Source organism: Nannospalax galili, unplaced genomic scaffold, assembly GCF_000622305.1.
Source record: "Nannospalax galili isolate Female #2095 unplaced genomic scaffold, S.galili_v1.0 scaffold1074, whole genome shotgun sequence".
Classification (NCBI taxonomy): domain Eukaryota; kingdom Metazoa; phylum Chordata; class Mammalia; order Rodentia; family Spalacidae; genus Nannospalax; species Nannospalax galili.
Genome location: NW_008334084.1, coordinates 238290 through 251574, shown reverse-complemented (window position 1 = coordinate 251574; position 13285 = coordinate 238290). Strand labels below are relative to the sequence as shown.

Below are 13285 nucleotides of genomic sequence, written 5' to 3'. Positions count from 1 at the left end.
TCTGTAACTCCAGCTCCGGGGAAATCCAACACCCTCTTCCGACCTCTGCAGGAATTGTATGACCCAGGTGCACTTGCACACATGCAGGCAATATACTCATACACATAAAATTAAAATAATAATAAAAACATAATCAAGACCAAACCTTCCTTCAGTATATGTTAACTAAGCATCGTGGATTCACTTATTCACCCTACATAGGTCTGTCAAAATGAAATGTCTGGACCGGGAAGATGGCTCAGTGGTTAAGAGCACTGACTGCTCTTGCAAAGGACCAGGATTTGATTCCCAGCATTCACATGGCAGCATAACTCCAGTTCAAGAGGAATCTGATGTCTTCATTTGTCCTCCACTGGTATTGCATGACACCAGTGCACTTCCATACATGCAAGAAAACACTCAAACACTAAATGAATAAATAAATAAACAAATAATAAATGGTAGATAGATGAATAACCCACAAACACTAAATAAATAAACACATAAATATAAATAAATAATAGGTAGATAAATAACCCACAAATTGGCTTACTGTAAAAGGTTAGAGAGCTGCTGGTCATACCGTTGGAACCTTCAAATTTTGGGTGATACTGTCCTTAGCTATGTGTCCTGGATGCTCTAAATGCTCTGGAATGCATGCAGATGACAAACCCCAGAACCACAAAGGCATCCTAAAAAGAATTTTCTGAATAAACAACTTCTCTTAGCCACCTCTCCCCTTTTTGTTTTGGTTTTTGAGACAGGGTCTCCCTACAGCCCCAGCTGACCTGGAACTGGCTATGTAGACCAGGTTGCTATATAGACCACTGCCTCCCGAGTGCTGGGATTCCAACCTTTTATATTTTAATTCTCATTTATTATTTTTATTTTTATGTATATGAGGGTATTGCTGCATGTACCTTGTGTGCCTGTGCCATGCAATGACCACAGAGGTCAGAAGAGGGCGGCGGATCTATGGACAGTTAGCTGCCTTGTGGGTGCTGCTGGGAATGGCAGCCGGGTCCTCTGCAAGAATAGCTAGTGCTCTTAACCGCTGAGTCCTCTTTCCATCCCCTAGCCAATCTTTTTAAAATCTTTTTACCGGTGTGTTCTGGGAACACAGCTCTTGGGACGTAGGGGAAAACAGCACCAGAATCAGGGTTAAGTACTTAGGGGGAGAGGCAGAGTTCATAAGGATAGAGCCAGGGGAGCTAGGCACAGAGGGAACTGGGTGAAAGTGCTGAGTGGCGAGTCTGAGAGCTTTGTGAGTGAGTCCACCAGGATGGAGCGCTGCAGAAACTAGGAGAAACGGCTAAGAGGCGGAGGGCGAGAGGGAGATGCCAGAGGGGAAGAGGCTGAGCAAAGTAAAGATCCAAGCGCCCTGGAACCGTAGAAACAGAGGCGGGCGTGGTCTGGAAAGGATAGGGAGGGACATAGCGAGCCAAGGGCAGGGCTAAAGGCAGTGACATTGGGGACCTTCCCCTGCTCAGACCCTCATTCCCCAGAAGAGCCATGCTCGGGGCTGCGGGAACCCTGGTTTCTGCCTTCTGGGCAGCGCTCCATCCTGGAACGCTGCTGTTAGCTGCTGTCTCCTTCCTGTTCTTTGTCGACTTCATTAAAACCCGGCGCCCTAAGAACTACCCACCAGGGCCCTGGCGCCTGCCGTTCGTGGGAAACTTGTTCCAGGTGAACTTTGAGAGGTCGCACCTGGCACTCCAGCCGGTAAGAAGCCAAGAGGGCCCTTTGTTCTGACCCTAATCCTGAGCTGCAGAACCTCAGACTTTTGACATTGGGAATGGGTGCGCGGGAGGTGCGGGGAGGGGGGAGGATTGGGGGTAACCAGACTCTAAGGCTGATGCTGTTAGCCTGCAAACCCAGCCAGTAGAGCAAGATTCTAATCCTTGCCCTCCTTTAAGAGATACCAACTTCCAGCCCGGTGTGGTGGCGCTGGACTTTAATCCCAGTAAGTGGACCTCTGTGAGTTGAAGGTCAGTCCGTACTGGTGTATCTTTAGCTATTGTTTCAGAGGAGGACTGGAGTAAAAGAAACTTCTTAGTTTTGCTACACCTCAGGTTGTCTCCCCCACACCACACCTCGTTTCCACAGTGTCTTTTCCTTACCTTTAAGACACTGGGTTGACACTCTGGCGTCTTAATATTTTTAGGCGCTGTCCCACCTTCTTGCCTGTCTGGTTTCTGGAGCAAAATCTTCTACAATTTCCCCACAAGTGATAAGGTTTTTCTTTCTCTGCATTGAAAGGATTTTCTGTGGTTAGAGTTCTCAGATCTGATTGTGGTGGGTTTGCCTCACTTGGGACTTTTATGCAGTTTAAATTCTTCACGGTAGGTCTGTATTTTGCTAGATTGGGAAGGTTTAGCCATTCTTCAAGTATTTCATCATGCACTCTTTTTTTTTCATGTTTTTCTGGGATAGTTGGACATTGACAACTGTTCTAATTTTATTTCTGATGTTGTGATAAAATATCCAGATAAAAGCAGCACAGGGATTAAAGGGTGCCCCCCCCTTACAATTCCAGGTTACCGCCCATCATCTGAGGGCATCAAGAAAGGAAGTCAAGTGACTCCTTAAATCCCGCCTTCAGTCAGGAGCAGAGAAGATGAACACATTCCTGCTTTTCTGCTTGCTAGGTTGTTATTCTCAGCACTCTGTTCACACTGTTAGAACACAGCCCATGGTGCTGCCTCTTCACAATGAACTATGTCTTCCTATACCAATTAACAATCAACACAGTCCTCCAATGATCTGCTCATAGGCCATCCTGATCTAGATATTTCCTCAATTAGGCTCTCTTCTCAGCTGATTCTAGGTTATGGCAAGTTGGCAATTCAAAGTAGCCATCACAGTCCATCTCTTGTCAAGCACACTTTAAACCATAACTTTCACCACTTGTCCCCAAAGTTTCATTTAATATCATAATATGAATATAATCCAACTCTGAGAAGTCCCTAAAGCCTCGAAAATTTCCAACTATGAGTTCCTACTGATAAAAATCAAGTTACACACTTCTAACATGTAAATGGCACAAAATAAACATTCTTATTTCCAAATGGAAATTGTGTGTCTTCATGATCTTTCTCTTCCATTCTGTCTCCTCCTCTCCCAAACTCTCTTCCCCTCATCTTCATGTCTGCTCCCAACTCTCTTAACTCTTGCTAAACTCCTACGATCTATGGGCATCTCAAGGTCATTCTTACAGAATGCTTGGCAGATTCCCTCTACCAGGCAAAAGCTGTATCTCTTTGGCTAAATTGCTTCACCCACAATTCATTTGAGTTTTTGGAAAGTAGAGTAGAGTTGGTATGAAGGTGATGAGGTTAAACATAAAAAAATGCCAGTCCTCTAGTCAGTGAGTGCTGTCTGAGACCAGAGACTCCCCCTGCTCTTGTCCTCATTCTCACCATGAGTGTGTGCCCCACATCCTTTGCAAATGGAACTCATTCATTTTTCAGAGATTCAGTTGGTGGCTGATGGCTGAGTGCCAGGAACCAGAAAACAAAGTGCCCTTCACATTTTTGCTATGATTCTTCCTCACAAAACCCTTTGAGGGAGGACTAGTTTATTCCTTTTTTATAGCTAAGAGTCTGAGTCTTGAAGCAAAAAGGAACTTCTCCCCAAACCCACAGTTGGTAACTTAATAGCTCCTATGTGTTCCTGAGCTACAGGCATTTCTCCCCAACTGGCCTTACCCCTTTATTATACTTTTCACGTTTAATCAGGCTTCTGGGGAAGGGAGGTCATTCTCCTCTGGCTACACAGATACTTTGTTTACTAAGAATTCTGAGCTTGTGCCAGCAATACTTGCATAAGCACCCTTCAGCCCTTGACAAGTCAGATGCACAGTATTATTATCATTTGACTATAGGATGCTTCATATTAGAGATCTTTGGATTAGAGACCTTGCTTAGATGCACACTCCATTCATATTGACTGGTTTTGTTAGTGAATTTCTTTAGAGTAATTACTATTGTTAATTTGAATTTGAATTTAATTTAGTGTACAAGAGGAAAAAGATTTTCAAAAAAACATTCCTACAGACTAGGATATTTTCCTCCACCACAGGAACATACAGATCTCTAAACATGCATTCCATAGCTACGTGCATGCCTACCATCTCTGGAAACATAGGCACAAGCACACTCACCTGTGACTATTTAAATGTTTTTCAGTTTGTGAAGAAATATGGAAACATTTTAAGCCTGGATTTTTCTAATGTACCTTCAGTGGTTATTACTGGACTGCCCTTAATCAAGGAAGTCTTGAATCACATGGAGCAAAACTTTGTGAACCGTCCTGTCACCCTTACCCGAGAACACATCTCGGGTAAAAATGGTAAGTCCACTGAGCAACATAAAATGTATACTGTAATTTTTATGATATGTTAAAGGTGCCTCTCTGTCTATAATCCAGTACTTTCTAATATCTTTAAAGGAAGCTGGATGCTCCATTTCCTTCATTAAAGCACCGGCCAGAGAATTGTTATAATGTTGTGTCTAATACAGACTTGGGGAAAAAATATGTGTTCTGGAGTATATTTTAAAATGAAATGGAGATCATTTTTAAAGGTTAAAACCTCATTCAATTTTATGTCTTATAGGGTTTCTACCGAGTACAATAATGTATAACTGTATTAATTCAACCTTGTGAACCTAAAAATTATAGCCAATTTGAAAGAGATGCATCTTTGCTCTGGAAACTGTTATTGACTATGTCAATGCTGTTGCAATGAAATGCTTCTAGTAATTATGTGGTTATTAAACAAAATATAAGAAAAATATGTGTTCTGAAAAATTAACTGTAAAGTGCTTTGGTAGGGAAGTAATCACAGCATATGATCACAGTCAGAAACACTGCTCTCAGTTCATTCTCTTATCCTAACCCTCTACTGCAGCAAAATGGGTGTGAGTCAGCTTCCTCATGCTGCAGATTTTTGCTAATATAGGTCCTTGTACACTATCACTAAAGTGATGCCGCAGGGGGATCTCTAGCTTTCTAGCCAATGTTTGAACAGATTGGCATGAACACTTACTATCATTTAAAAAGTTACACGTTTGAAAATTTAAATCGAATCTCCAAATGTATTGATCCAAAAACATCATTTTAGATGTTTCCTGATTTCACCTTAATTAATTACACATCCATTTATATCATTATCATCTACAAGAGGCATAGTGCTAGATATAACAGTGAGTCAGACAAATAATAAAACTTTGTTGTTATGTAACACATACTCTAGTCAATGAGAGAGACAGAGAATAAAATACCTATGGTAACTAAAATCCTGTAATATTATAATGACAAGTACCAAATGCATTTATCAAAGATACCTAAAGTTGTCTTGAGATTCAGGTAAAGCTTCCATAATAAGTGACATTAATTTGATGACATGAAGAAATAACTAGTAAAACAATGTCCTTGAAGAAATAAGAAGGTCAGGGTTCATGAGGAAGTGAAAATGTTCAGTGTGCCAAGTATGGTATTCAGGAAGATAGTTATGTCCACATAAAACTGGGAGCTTGGCCAGAAAAATCCAATCAAGTTCTTGCTAAGGATGTTGGGATTTTTTTTCTTAATAGCAATGGAAGCACTTGAATGGTGTTGAGTAGAGATCATATACTACACATTATTTTAAATTTTTTAATGAATTTTGTATATATTGTACAGAATATCTCAGTCAATTTTAATCATCTTTATACCCCCTTCCCCACTGGCACCCTCCCACCCCCCCGACCCCTGACTGGAATTCATATATTCTGTCATTTGTGTTAGGCCTATAGGGTCAAGTTAGTGTCCCCAGATGTTCCTCAGTGCAAGTTCACCTACTGAAGTCTACATATTTTAAGACACATTTAGGATGCTATGTAGAGTGACAGTGAGGAAATTATGATTTAAGTAAGAAGAAGTACAAGCTTGTGCACTCAAGCTGACAGGAAATGACAGTAGATTAGTCTTGGATGGTGGCATTGAAACCCACATGGAATCAAATCATTCAGGAGGGAAGCAAACATCAAATTATGACAGATGAAGGGAGAATGAGTGCTGAAGGGACACCCGTAGTGGGGATTCCCACAGCAGTGGGTGATGGGAAGAGGAACACTGAGAGGAGACAAGGGGCTTGGTGGTGTTGTATTCTATTGAGAGTTTGGGGAACAAAATAATGAATTCTGTCATGGATGTGGTCTGTCTGAAATGCTTGTGACTAGCAAAATCAAATGCTTGCTTGCTTGATTCATGAGTGTGTACCTTCTGGAATAAAGTAGAAGTGGAAGTAATGACGAAAGGTGGTTATTTGAATTGTAGGGGTGGATGAGATTTCCTGAAATTAAACATGGAGTGAAAGGAGAGGTTTTAGGCTTAGTCTTAAAGTGCTCCAATGTCTGGATATTTGATAGAAGAAAACAGTAAACATTATGAAAATTTCTGGCAAGGAGTTAGGAAGAATATCTGGAAGGGAAGGATCCTGAGTGCCATTGCAAAGGAGAGTTTCAGGAGGGAAATGTTGCTGGAAGATCACAAGAGGTGAGACTGAAAGGTCTCCCTGTATTTCATGGGCATGTTGGAGGCCAAGACCTGTATTAAAGAGCTAAGGACTGCTCTAAAAGTTAAGAAATGGACAGGAGCATGGCATGTCTGTGTCATGAAATAAACGATGGTCTACTGAGCATCCCAGTGCTCCTCCTCTTTGCACCTGCATTCTTTTTGTGTGGACACTCATCCTTCTTATGTTCTTGAGTCTTTCTTCATCTTCTAACATCTGTACTGGCTAGGACCTCTCCCAGAAAGTCTTCTTTATCTCCTTATGGAAATAGAGTTCTACAGGCTTCTGGGACCTTGCTCATATGAACCTACAGCAATGGTGTCAGCATGTACAAGACCTATGCAAACTCAAGCTGACAAAAACCCAGGACAGAACTGTGGAAATGGACAGCAGGTCCCAATATTAGTCCAAGAACTATTGGCAGCTGATTATTGCTGGGTGAGGGAGAGCTGATCTTCTTAAAGGCAGAAACTCTACATAAGCTGACTAGATTCCAGTGGATGATAGATGTCTGTCACTGAGGGACATCTGGGGACACTGACTTGGCTTGATAGACCTTAACACAAATGACAGAGTGCATGAAATCCGGGGGGGGGAGGGTCTATGGGAAGGTGCCACTGGAGAAGGAAGTATAAAGAAGATTAAGATGTTCTATATGAAATACACAAAATTTCAATTAAAAATTTCAGGAAAAAAGTATGTATCTTATCTTGTCCATGAGTGCATACCTAGTATTCAGCTTAACAGGAAACTATGGACTTTGGAACCAGGGAGATTCAATTTGAACACCTAATTGCTCTATACTATTTCATTGCAAGATTTACTTTATCCCTGTGTCTCAGTTCTTATAATCAGTCAGAATAGGCCTGTATTTGGTTGGTAATAATCTTGTAGATTTTCTGAGAGTACTAAATTACATAATACATAAGAAGTACTATAGTGTGCAACGTTGCAAGGCACCATTTAATGTTAATTTCTTACCATTGAATTGTTTCTCTAGATAGGTGTCAAGCCCGTTATTGTCACTTTACTTTCCTTTTTTAATTTACTATTTTTATTTTATGTGTATGAGTGTGTTGCCTGCATGCACCCATATTGTACAATGCACACTGAGGTCAGAAGAGGGCCTTGGATGCCCCGGAACTGAATTTACTCATGGCTGTTAGCCACCATGTGGGTGCTGGGAACTGAGCCCAGGTCCTCTGTAAGAGCAGCAAATGCTCTTAACCACTGAGTCGTCCATCTCACCTGTCACTTTACTTTCTTTCAGTATACATTTCCACATAGTTTGCCAGGTAATTTTATTCCAGAATCACAATGCTGTAATGCTGAATCTCTTTCTTCCAGGACTGATCTTCTCCAGTGGCCAGACATGGAAGGAGCAAAGACGGTTTGCCCTGATGACACTGAGGAACTTTGGGTTAGGAAGGAAGAGCTTAGAGCAGCGCATTCAGGAGGAGGCCCACTACCTTGTCCAGGCCATAGGAGAGGAGAAAGGTGGGCATGTCACAGGGCAGGTGCAGGAAATTGTGACCCATTCATTTGTTAAAGATTCTTTTTATGTGTCTATGTGCTTTCCTGAACTGTCCTAGGCACTTAAGATTGAACAGTATAAATATAGCCATAAACATACCTTACAGGCTATAACAAAGCACACAAAGAAGGTTATTAAACACATTGCTGAATTAAATCCTGGTCATCAATCTGACTTCCCAGGAATTGACAGAGTCCTTGGTACATGCCAACCCCCATGTAGTGTCCTGTGGCCAGAGCCCTTTATCTGTCTCTCTGCTTTTTCCACTGGATATGTGCAGGTTTTGTGGTAGCTAGAAGATTGACTTTTTGTTTTCTTTCTTTTTATCATATGAAGTTACTTCTTTATAGAAAATAGAAGCATATGAAAATCTTTAAAAGACCTATTGGTTCTAGTTTGCCTTCAATTGCCCTGACAAAACACTGACCAATGCTAACTTGGGGAGGAAAGGGTTTATTTGGCTTACATCTCCCAGGTCACAGTTTATCAGGGAGTCCAAGGTAGGAGCTCAGGGCAGGAACCTGGAGGCAAGGAACTGAAGCACAGGCCATGGAGGAAAGCTGTTTACTGGCTTGCTCCCTTGGTCCTTGCTCAGCCTGCTTTCTTATACACATAAGCCCACCCGCCCATGGGTGGTACCACCCGCAGTGGACTGGGCCCTCCCACATCACTCATCAAGAAGATGCCCCTCAGACATGGCCACAGGCCAGTCCTATAGAGACAGTTCACCAACTGAGACTCCCTCTACCCAGGTGTGTCAAGTTCACAACTAAAGCTATTAGAGCACCATGTCTCTCAACCCACAGGGCAGCCTTTTGACCCTCACTTCAAGATCAACAATGCAGTTTCCAACATCATTTGCACAGTCACTTTTGGGGAGCGCTTTGATTACCAGGACAGTCAATTCCAGGAAATGCTGAAGTTACTGGATGAGGCAATCTGTTTGGAGACATCACGAATGTGTCAGGTAAGCACTCTAATGTAGCACATATTGGGAAGAATTTTGGATTGTGGCTGATTCAAACACAGACAGGTTCTTCTATTATGTTTTTAGGGATTTTTGAAGCTAAAATAAAATGTCTTAATGTTGAGTTTGAGATAAATTCATTCAAATATATGATTTCACTGTTATTGATAATATGCAAAACTACACACAAAAATTTTAATATGTAGATGGAGTACCAACATTCACATTATATCCATGTATGTAGGAGTGCAGATATTTGTAAGAGAATAGCTATATTATGTTGACTTTGTCTCTGACTACACCTCTTTCTACCTCACTGAAAGACATTTTTTTAATGTACTTTGAACGCAGCTTATTTTGGCATCCTTCCGTGTATACTGCTCTTTATTGACTGCAGACTGGCATAACAATGTCTAAATATGTCACTGTTTTTTAATCTTTTCCTAATGGTTAGATTTTTTTAGTTTCTTCCAGGTTGAGGGTGTTATTAAAAACACTGCCATGAATACTTGGGTGTAAGTGCTCACGTGAACCCAAACACTTATGCCTCTGGATATAAAATATAATTAAAAATTCAAAACTTGTTTCAATTTTCACATGCCTATCAATACTCGAGCTATCAATCTTTAAAAAATATTTTATTTATTATTTTGATTTTATGTGTGTACATTTATTGCCTGCGTGTATGCAAGTGCACCCATGTCCTGCACAGAGGGCTCCAGATCCCCTGGCAAAGGAGTCAGGGCTGCTATGTGGGTGCTGGAAACTGAACCCAGATCCTCTACAAGAGTAGTCAGTGATCTTAACTGCTGAGCCATTTCTCCTGGCCAATACTGTCAATCTTATAATGCAATAACATATAGCCCTTTGGGGTTCAAGCTTCACCTCCATTTTGACTGTCCCTATATCCCGATTCTGTCCCTTTAAGCCGTAGAGACTCTCAAGCATTCTCCACAGCTTCCTGGTTTCTCAACCAAATTCCTTAATATGACAGACTGGTTTAGAGTAAAATTAACCCCTTGTGCTGAGGTCACCCGTGTTTCCTTCTGTTAGGCCTGTCTCAGAAGTCACACTACAACCTTAGTTTAAACAGAAGTGAGGTTGTCTGTGTACACATTTGTAACTTTTTAAATCATGGTGTTCTCAATGGATGGTTTAACTGTGAGTCAATTGTGTGTCATTATTAAAATGGCTTAATTGCTTCAGTTAAGAAAAAAAGGCAAGCACACAGAAAAGGAGGGGAAATAGACTCAAGAATCACTGTAGACTTATGGGTCAGCTCCATCAGCTGTCAACACAGGGCCAATCACATTTTATATGTTTAAGCCATTTTTAAGCCAGTCCACATTGTAATGGGTTTCATCATGACATCTTCAGACATGTGTCACTCTACTTTGCTCTCTTTCATCCCCCCACATCCAGCTGGTTCCTATTTCCCCCCAGTTATTCTTACTTCTGTTTTCCTGTCACATGTACCCATTACCTGGATTCTATTTTCCCCTAAGATCTTTTCAGCTCATCCCTTCCTCTCTCTTAAGATCTCCTTTCCAATATCCTGACCTGTAAACACGAACACAACATGCACACACACACATACACACACACACACACACACACACACACACACACACGCACACACAGAGTTAGATTTAGTTTGCTTATTTCAGGAACTTCCATACTGATTTCCATAGACAACCATGTAAATAAAAACTAGGTGACTATAGTGTATATTTCTGGGTCCTCTATTCTGTTCCATAAGTCTAAAGTCTGGTTTTGTGCCAGTACCATACTGTTTATGTTTTTATGGCTGTATAATATAAATTGAGATTAGGAATTGTGATACCCCAGCATTGCTCTTTCTGCTAAGGATTGGTTTAGCTATTCAGGCCTTCTGTGCTTCTATATGAATTTAGCACATTTTTTTCCAGTTCTGTGAATAATGTTGTTGGACTTCTGATGGAGGTTACATTGAATCTGTAGATTGTTTTGAGCAACATATTTGTTTTTACAATATTAGTTGTGTCTATCCATGACCACAAGTGAACTTTCAGTCTTTAGTGTCTTCACGTTCTTCTGTCAGTATATTAAAGTTTCATGGTAGAAATCTTCCTCATCTTTGTCTCTGTGTGTTTTGTATATTATTATTATTATTGTTATTATTATTTTGTGTGTGTATGTGTACCTGCTCAGTTTGAGTAGGTATACATGTGGAGGCCAGACAGTAACTTTTCTGTGTCAAGTATAGGAGAACCACCCACCTTCTTTGCAACAGAACCCCCCATTGACCTAGGGTACACCAATGAGCCTAGATTGGTTAGCCAGTAAGACCCAGGGATCCTTCCGCCTCAGCCTTCACAGCTGGGTATTACAAGTACTTATTATTGTACATGCCATTTAAATTTTTTGACAATTTCTTACCTATGTACAATAGACTGTGATTTTATAGTCAACCTCCTTATCTTCAATTGTCCCCATTCATTTCCCTTAGTCTTTCTAATTGGTCCCCAGTGGCTACAACATTAATGAAAATAGAATGCCCCTCCAGCAATCACTAACATTCAGTAGCTCCTCAGGAAGGTATGGAACCTCATTGGCACCTCCTCTATTCATGATGTGACCCTTGAAGGACTCAAGCTTGTGTAGATTTCCATAGTTGCTGTAGGTTTATGCTTGTCATAGCCATGTTAAATCTGGATGACAGCATTTTGTAGTATGCATCTCTATCCTCTTGCTCTTAAATTCTACCTGCCCTCTGCAAGAAGAAGCTTTCCTGACCCATACTGAGAGCATCACTAATCTATGGGTATAAACATAAATATTTAGAAGGCAGTTTGACAACATGCCCATTTAGGGAAATATCCATAGTATGTTCTCCCCTTTGGGACCATGACCTCCCCAGCCATAAACTTTTGACCATGTTTGTAGTAGTATCAGGTTTATATTTTTTCTTACAGAGCGGAGTGTCAACTCAATCACAAAGCAGTTGGTTATCCCTTAAATAGTTGTTCCACTATCGCACCAATGGGTATATATTGCCTGGCCAATGGTTATTGTAGCACACATGGTCTATAGCTGGGTGATCACTGATGAGTTTTCTCCCCCAGCTGCTTGCACAGCACCTTCAGGCACTATGAAGAGTAGCCATCAATGAAGAAGTTTCCAGTTCAGTTCTAACTTGACTTCTCTCTGTCTTGTAATCAAAATGTTTGTTTGCTCTAGCAATAGGGTCTCACCATCTAGTTCTGATTGGCAATGAGGAGAAAGCACAGTAGCTTGTATTCTTTTGGGGTGTCTGAGACCTCTCAGGTCAACAACTCATAGAGATATCCTGCACTTGGCACTGGGGTTTTGTTTAAAAGTCTGACTTCTGGGTGCAGCATTATCCATCCATGAAGTATACCTCATTCTCAGCTCTTTTTAAACTTTTATTTTATTAATTATGTGTTTTAGCTTATAAAGTAGTGTCTACAAGACTTTTTCATGTATTCTTGCTTTTGGAGAACTTTCCCCACCTCGCATTTCCCCCAATCCCATTTAAGTCTTTTCATACCTAGTATCCAACATTACTTTTACGTCTCCCCACGCCTTAATTCCTCCCCACCCCCACACATGGCTTCTTTCTTGCTTTCTGGTCTCTACAGACACTAATTCTAATTTAAAGATAGAAATCTAAAAGTTCAAAAATAAGGTGTACCTATGAGAGAGAATATACATTGTTTGTCTTTCTGGGCCTGGATTACTTCAAGAAGTTAACTTCAGTTGTCAACTTGGCACACACAAGAAGAGGGAACCTCAATTAAAATATTTCCTCCATCAGATTGGCTTGCAGACATGTCTTTAGGACATTTTCTTGATTGCTAATTGATGTATGAGGGCCCAGCCCACTGTGGAGAGTACCATCCCTAGGTAGATGAGCATGGACTGCATAAGAAAGGTAACTGAACATGAACCTGGAAGCAAGCCAGCAAGCAGTTTTCCTCCATGGTCCCTTGCAGTTCGTGCTTCCAGGTTCCTGCCTTAAATTCCTGCCTTGGCTTCCCTTAATGATAGACTGTAACCTATAAATTAAATAAAACCTTTCTTCCCCAATTTGCTTTTCATCAGTGTCTTATCACAGCATCATAAATCAAACTAGAACACTCAGCATACTGTTTTCCTGTTCCATCCATTTTTCTATAAATTTTATTTTTACATAGTTTTGTATTTTATTGATTGCATCTGTTCTTTGACATTTCATATATATATATAT

At 40.8% G+C, this 13285-nt stretch overlaps 1 protein-coding gene across 2 annotated transcripts in view; it reads left to right on the top strand.

The window, feature by feature from the left end:
- Positions 1 to 1423: 1423 nt before the first annotated feature.
- Positions 1424 to 13285, top strand: part of LOC103730880 (cytochrome P450 2J3) — a 61760-nt gene continuing 49898 nt past the window's right edge. Inside the window, exons 1-4 of one of the 2 annotated variants that reach the window (XM_029561677.1) lie at positions 1424 to 1701; positions 4167 to 4329; positions 7883 to 8032; positions 8876 to 9036. In XM_029561677.1, coding sequence (XP_029417537.1) covers positions 1492 to 1701; positions 4167 to 4329; positions 7883 to 8032; positions 8876 to 9036 — 684 coding nt within the window. In that variant the 5' untranslated portion in view covers positions 1424 to 1491. The remainder of the gene's footprint in view (positions 1702 to 4166; positions 4330 to 7882; positions 8033 to 8875; positions 9037 to 13285) is intronic. The other variant, XM_008829186.3, reaches the window with a different exon arrangement.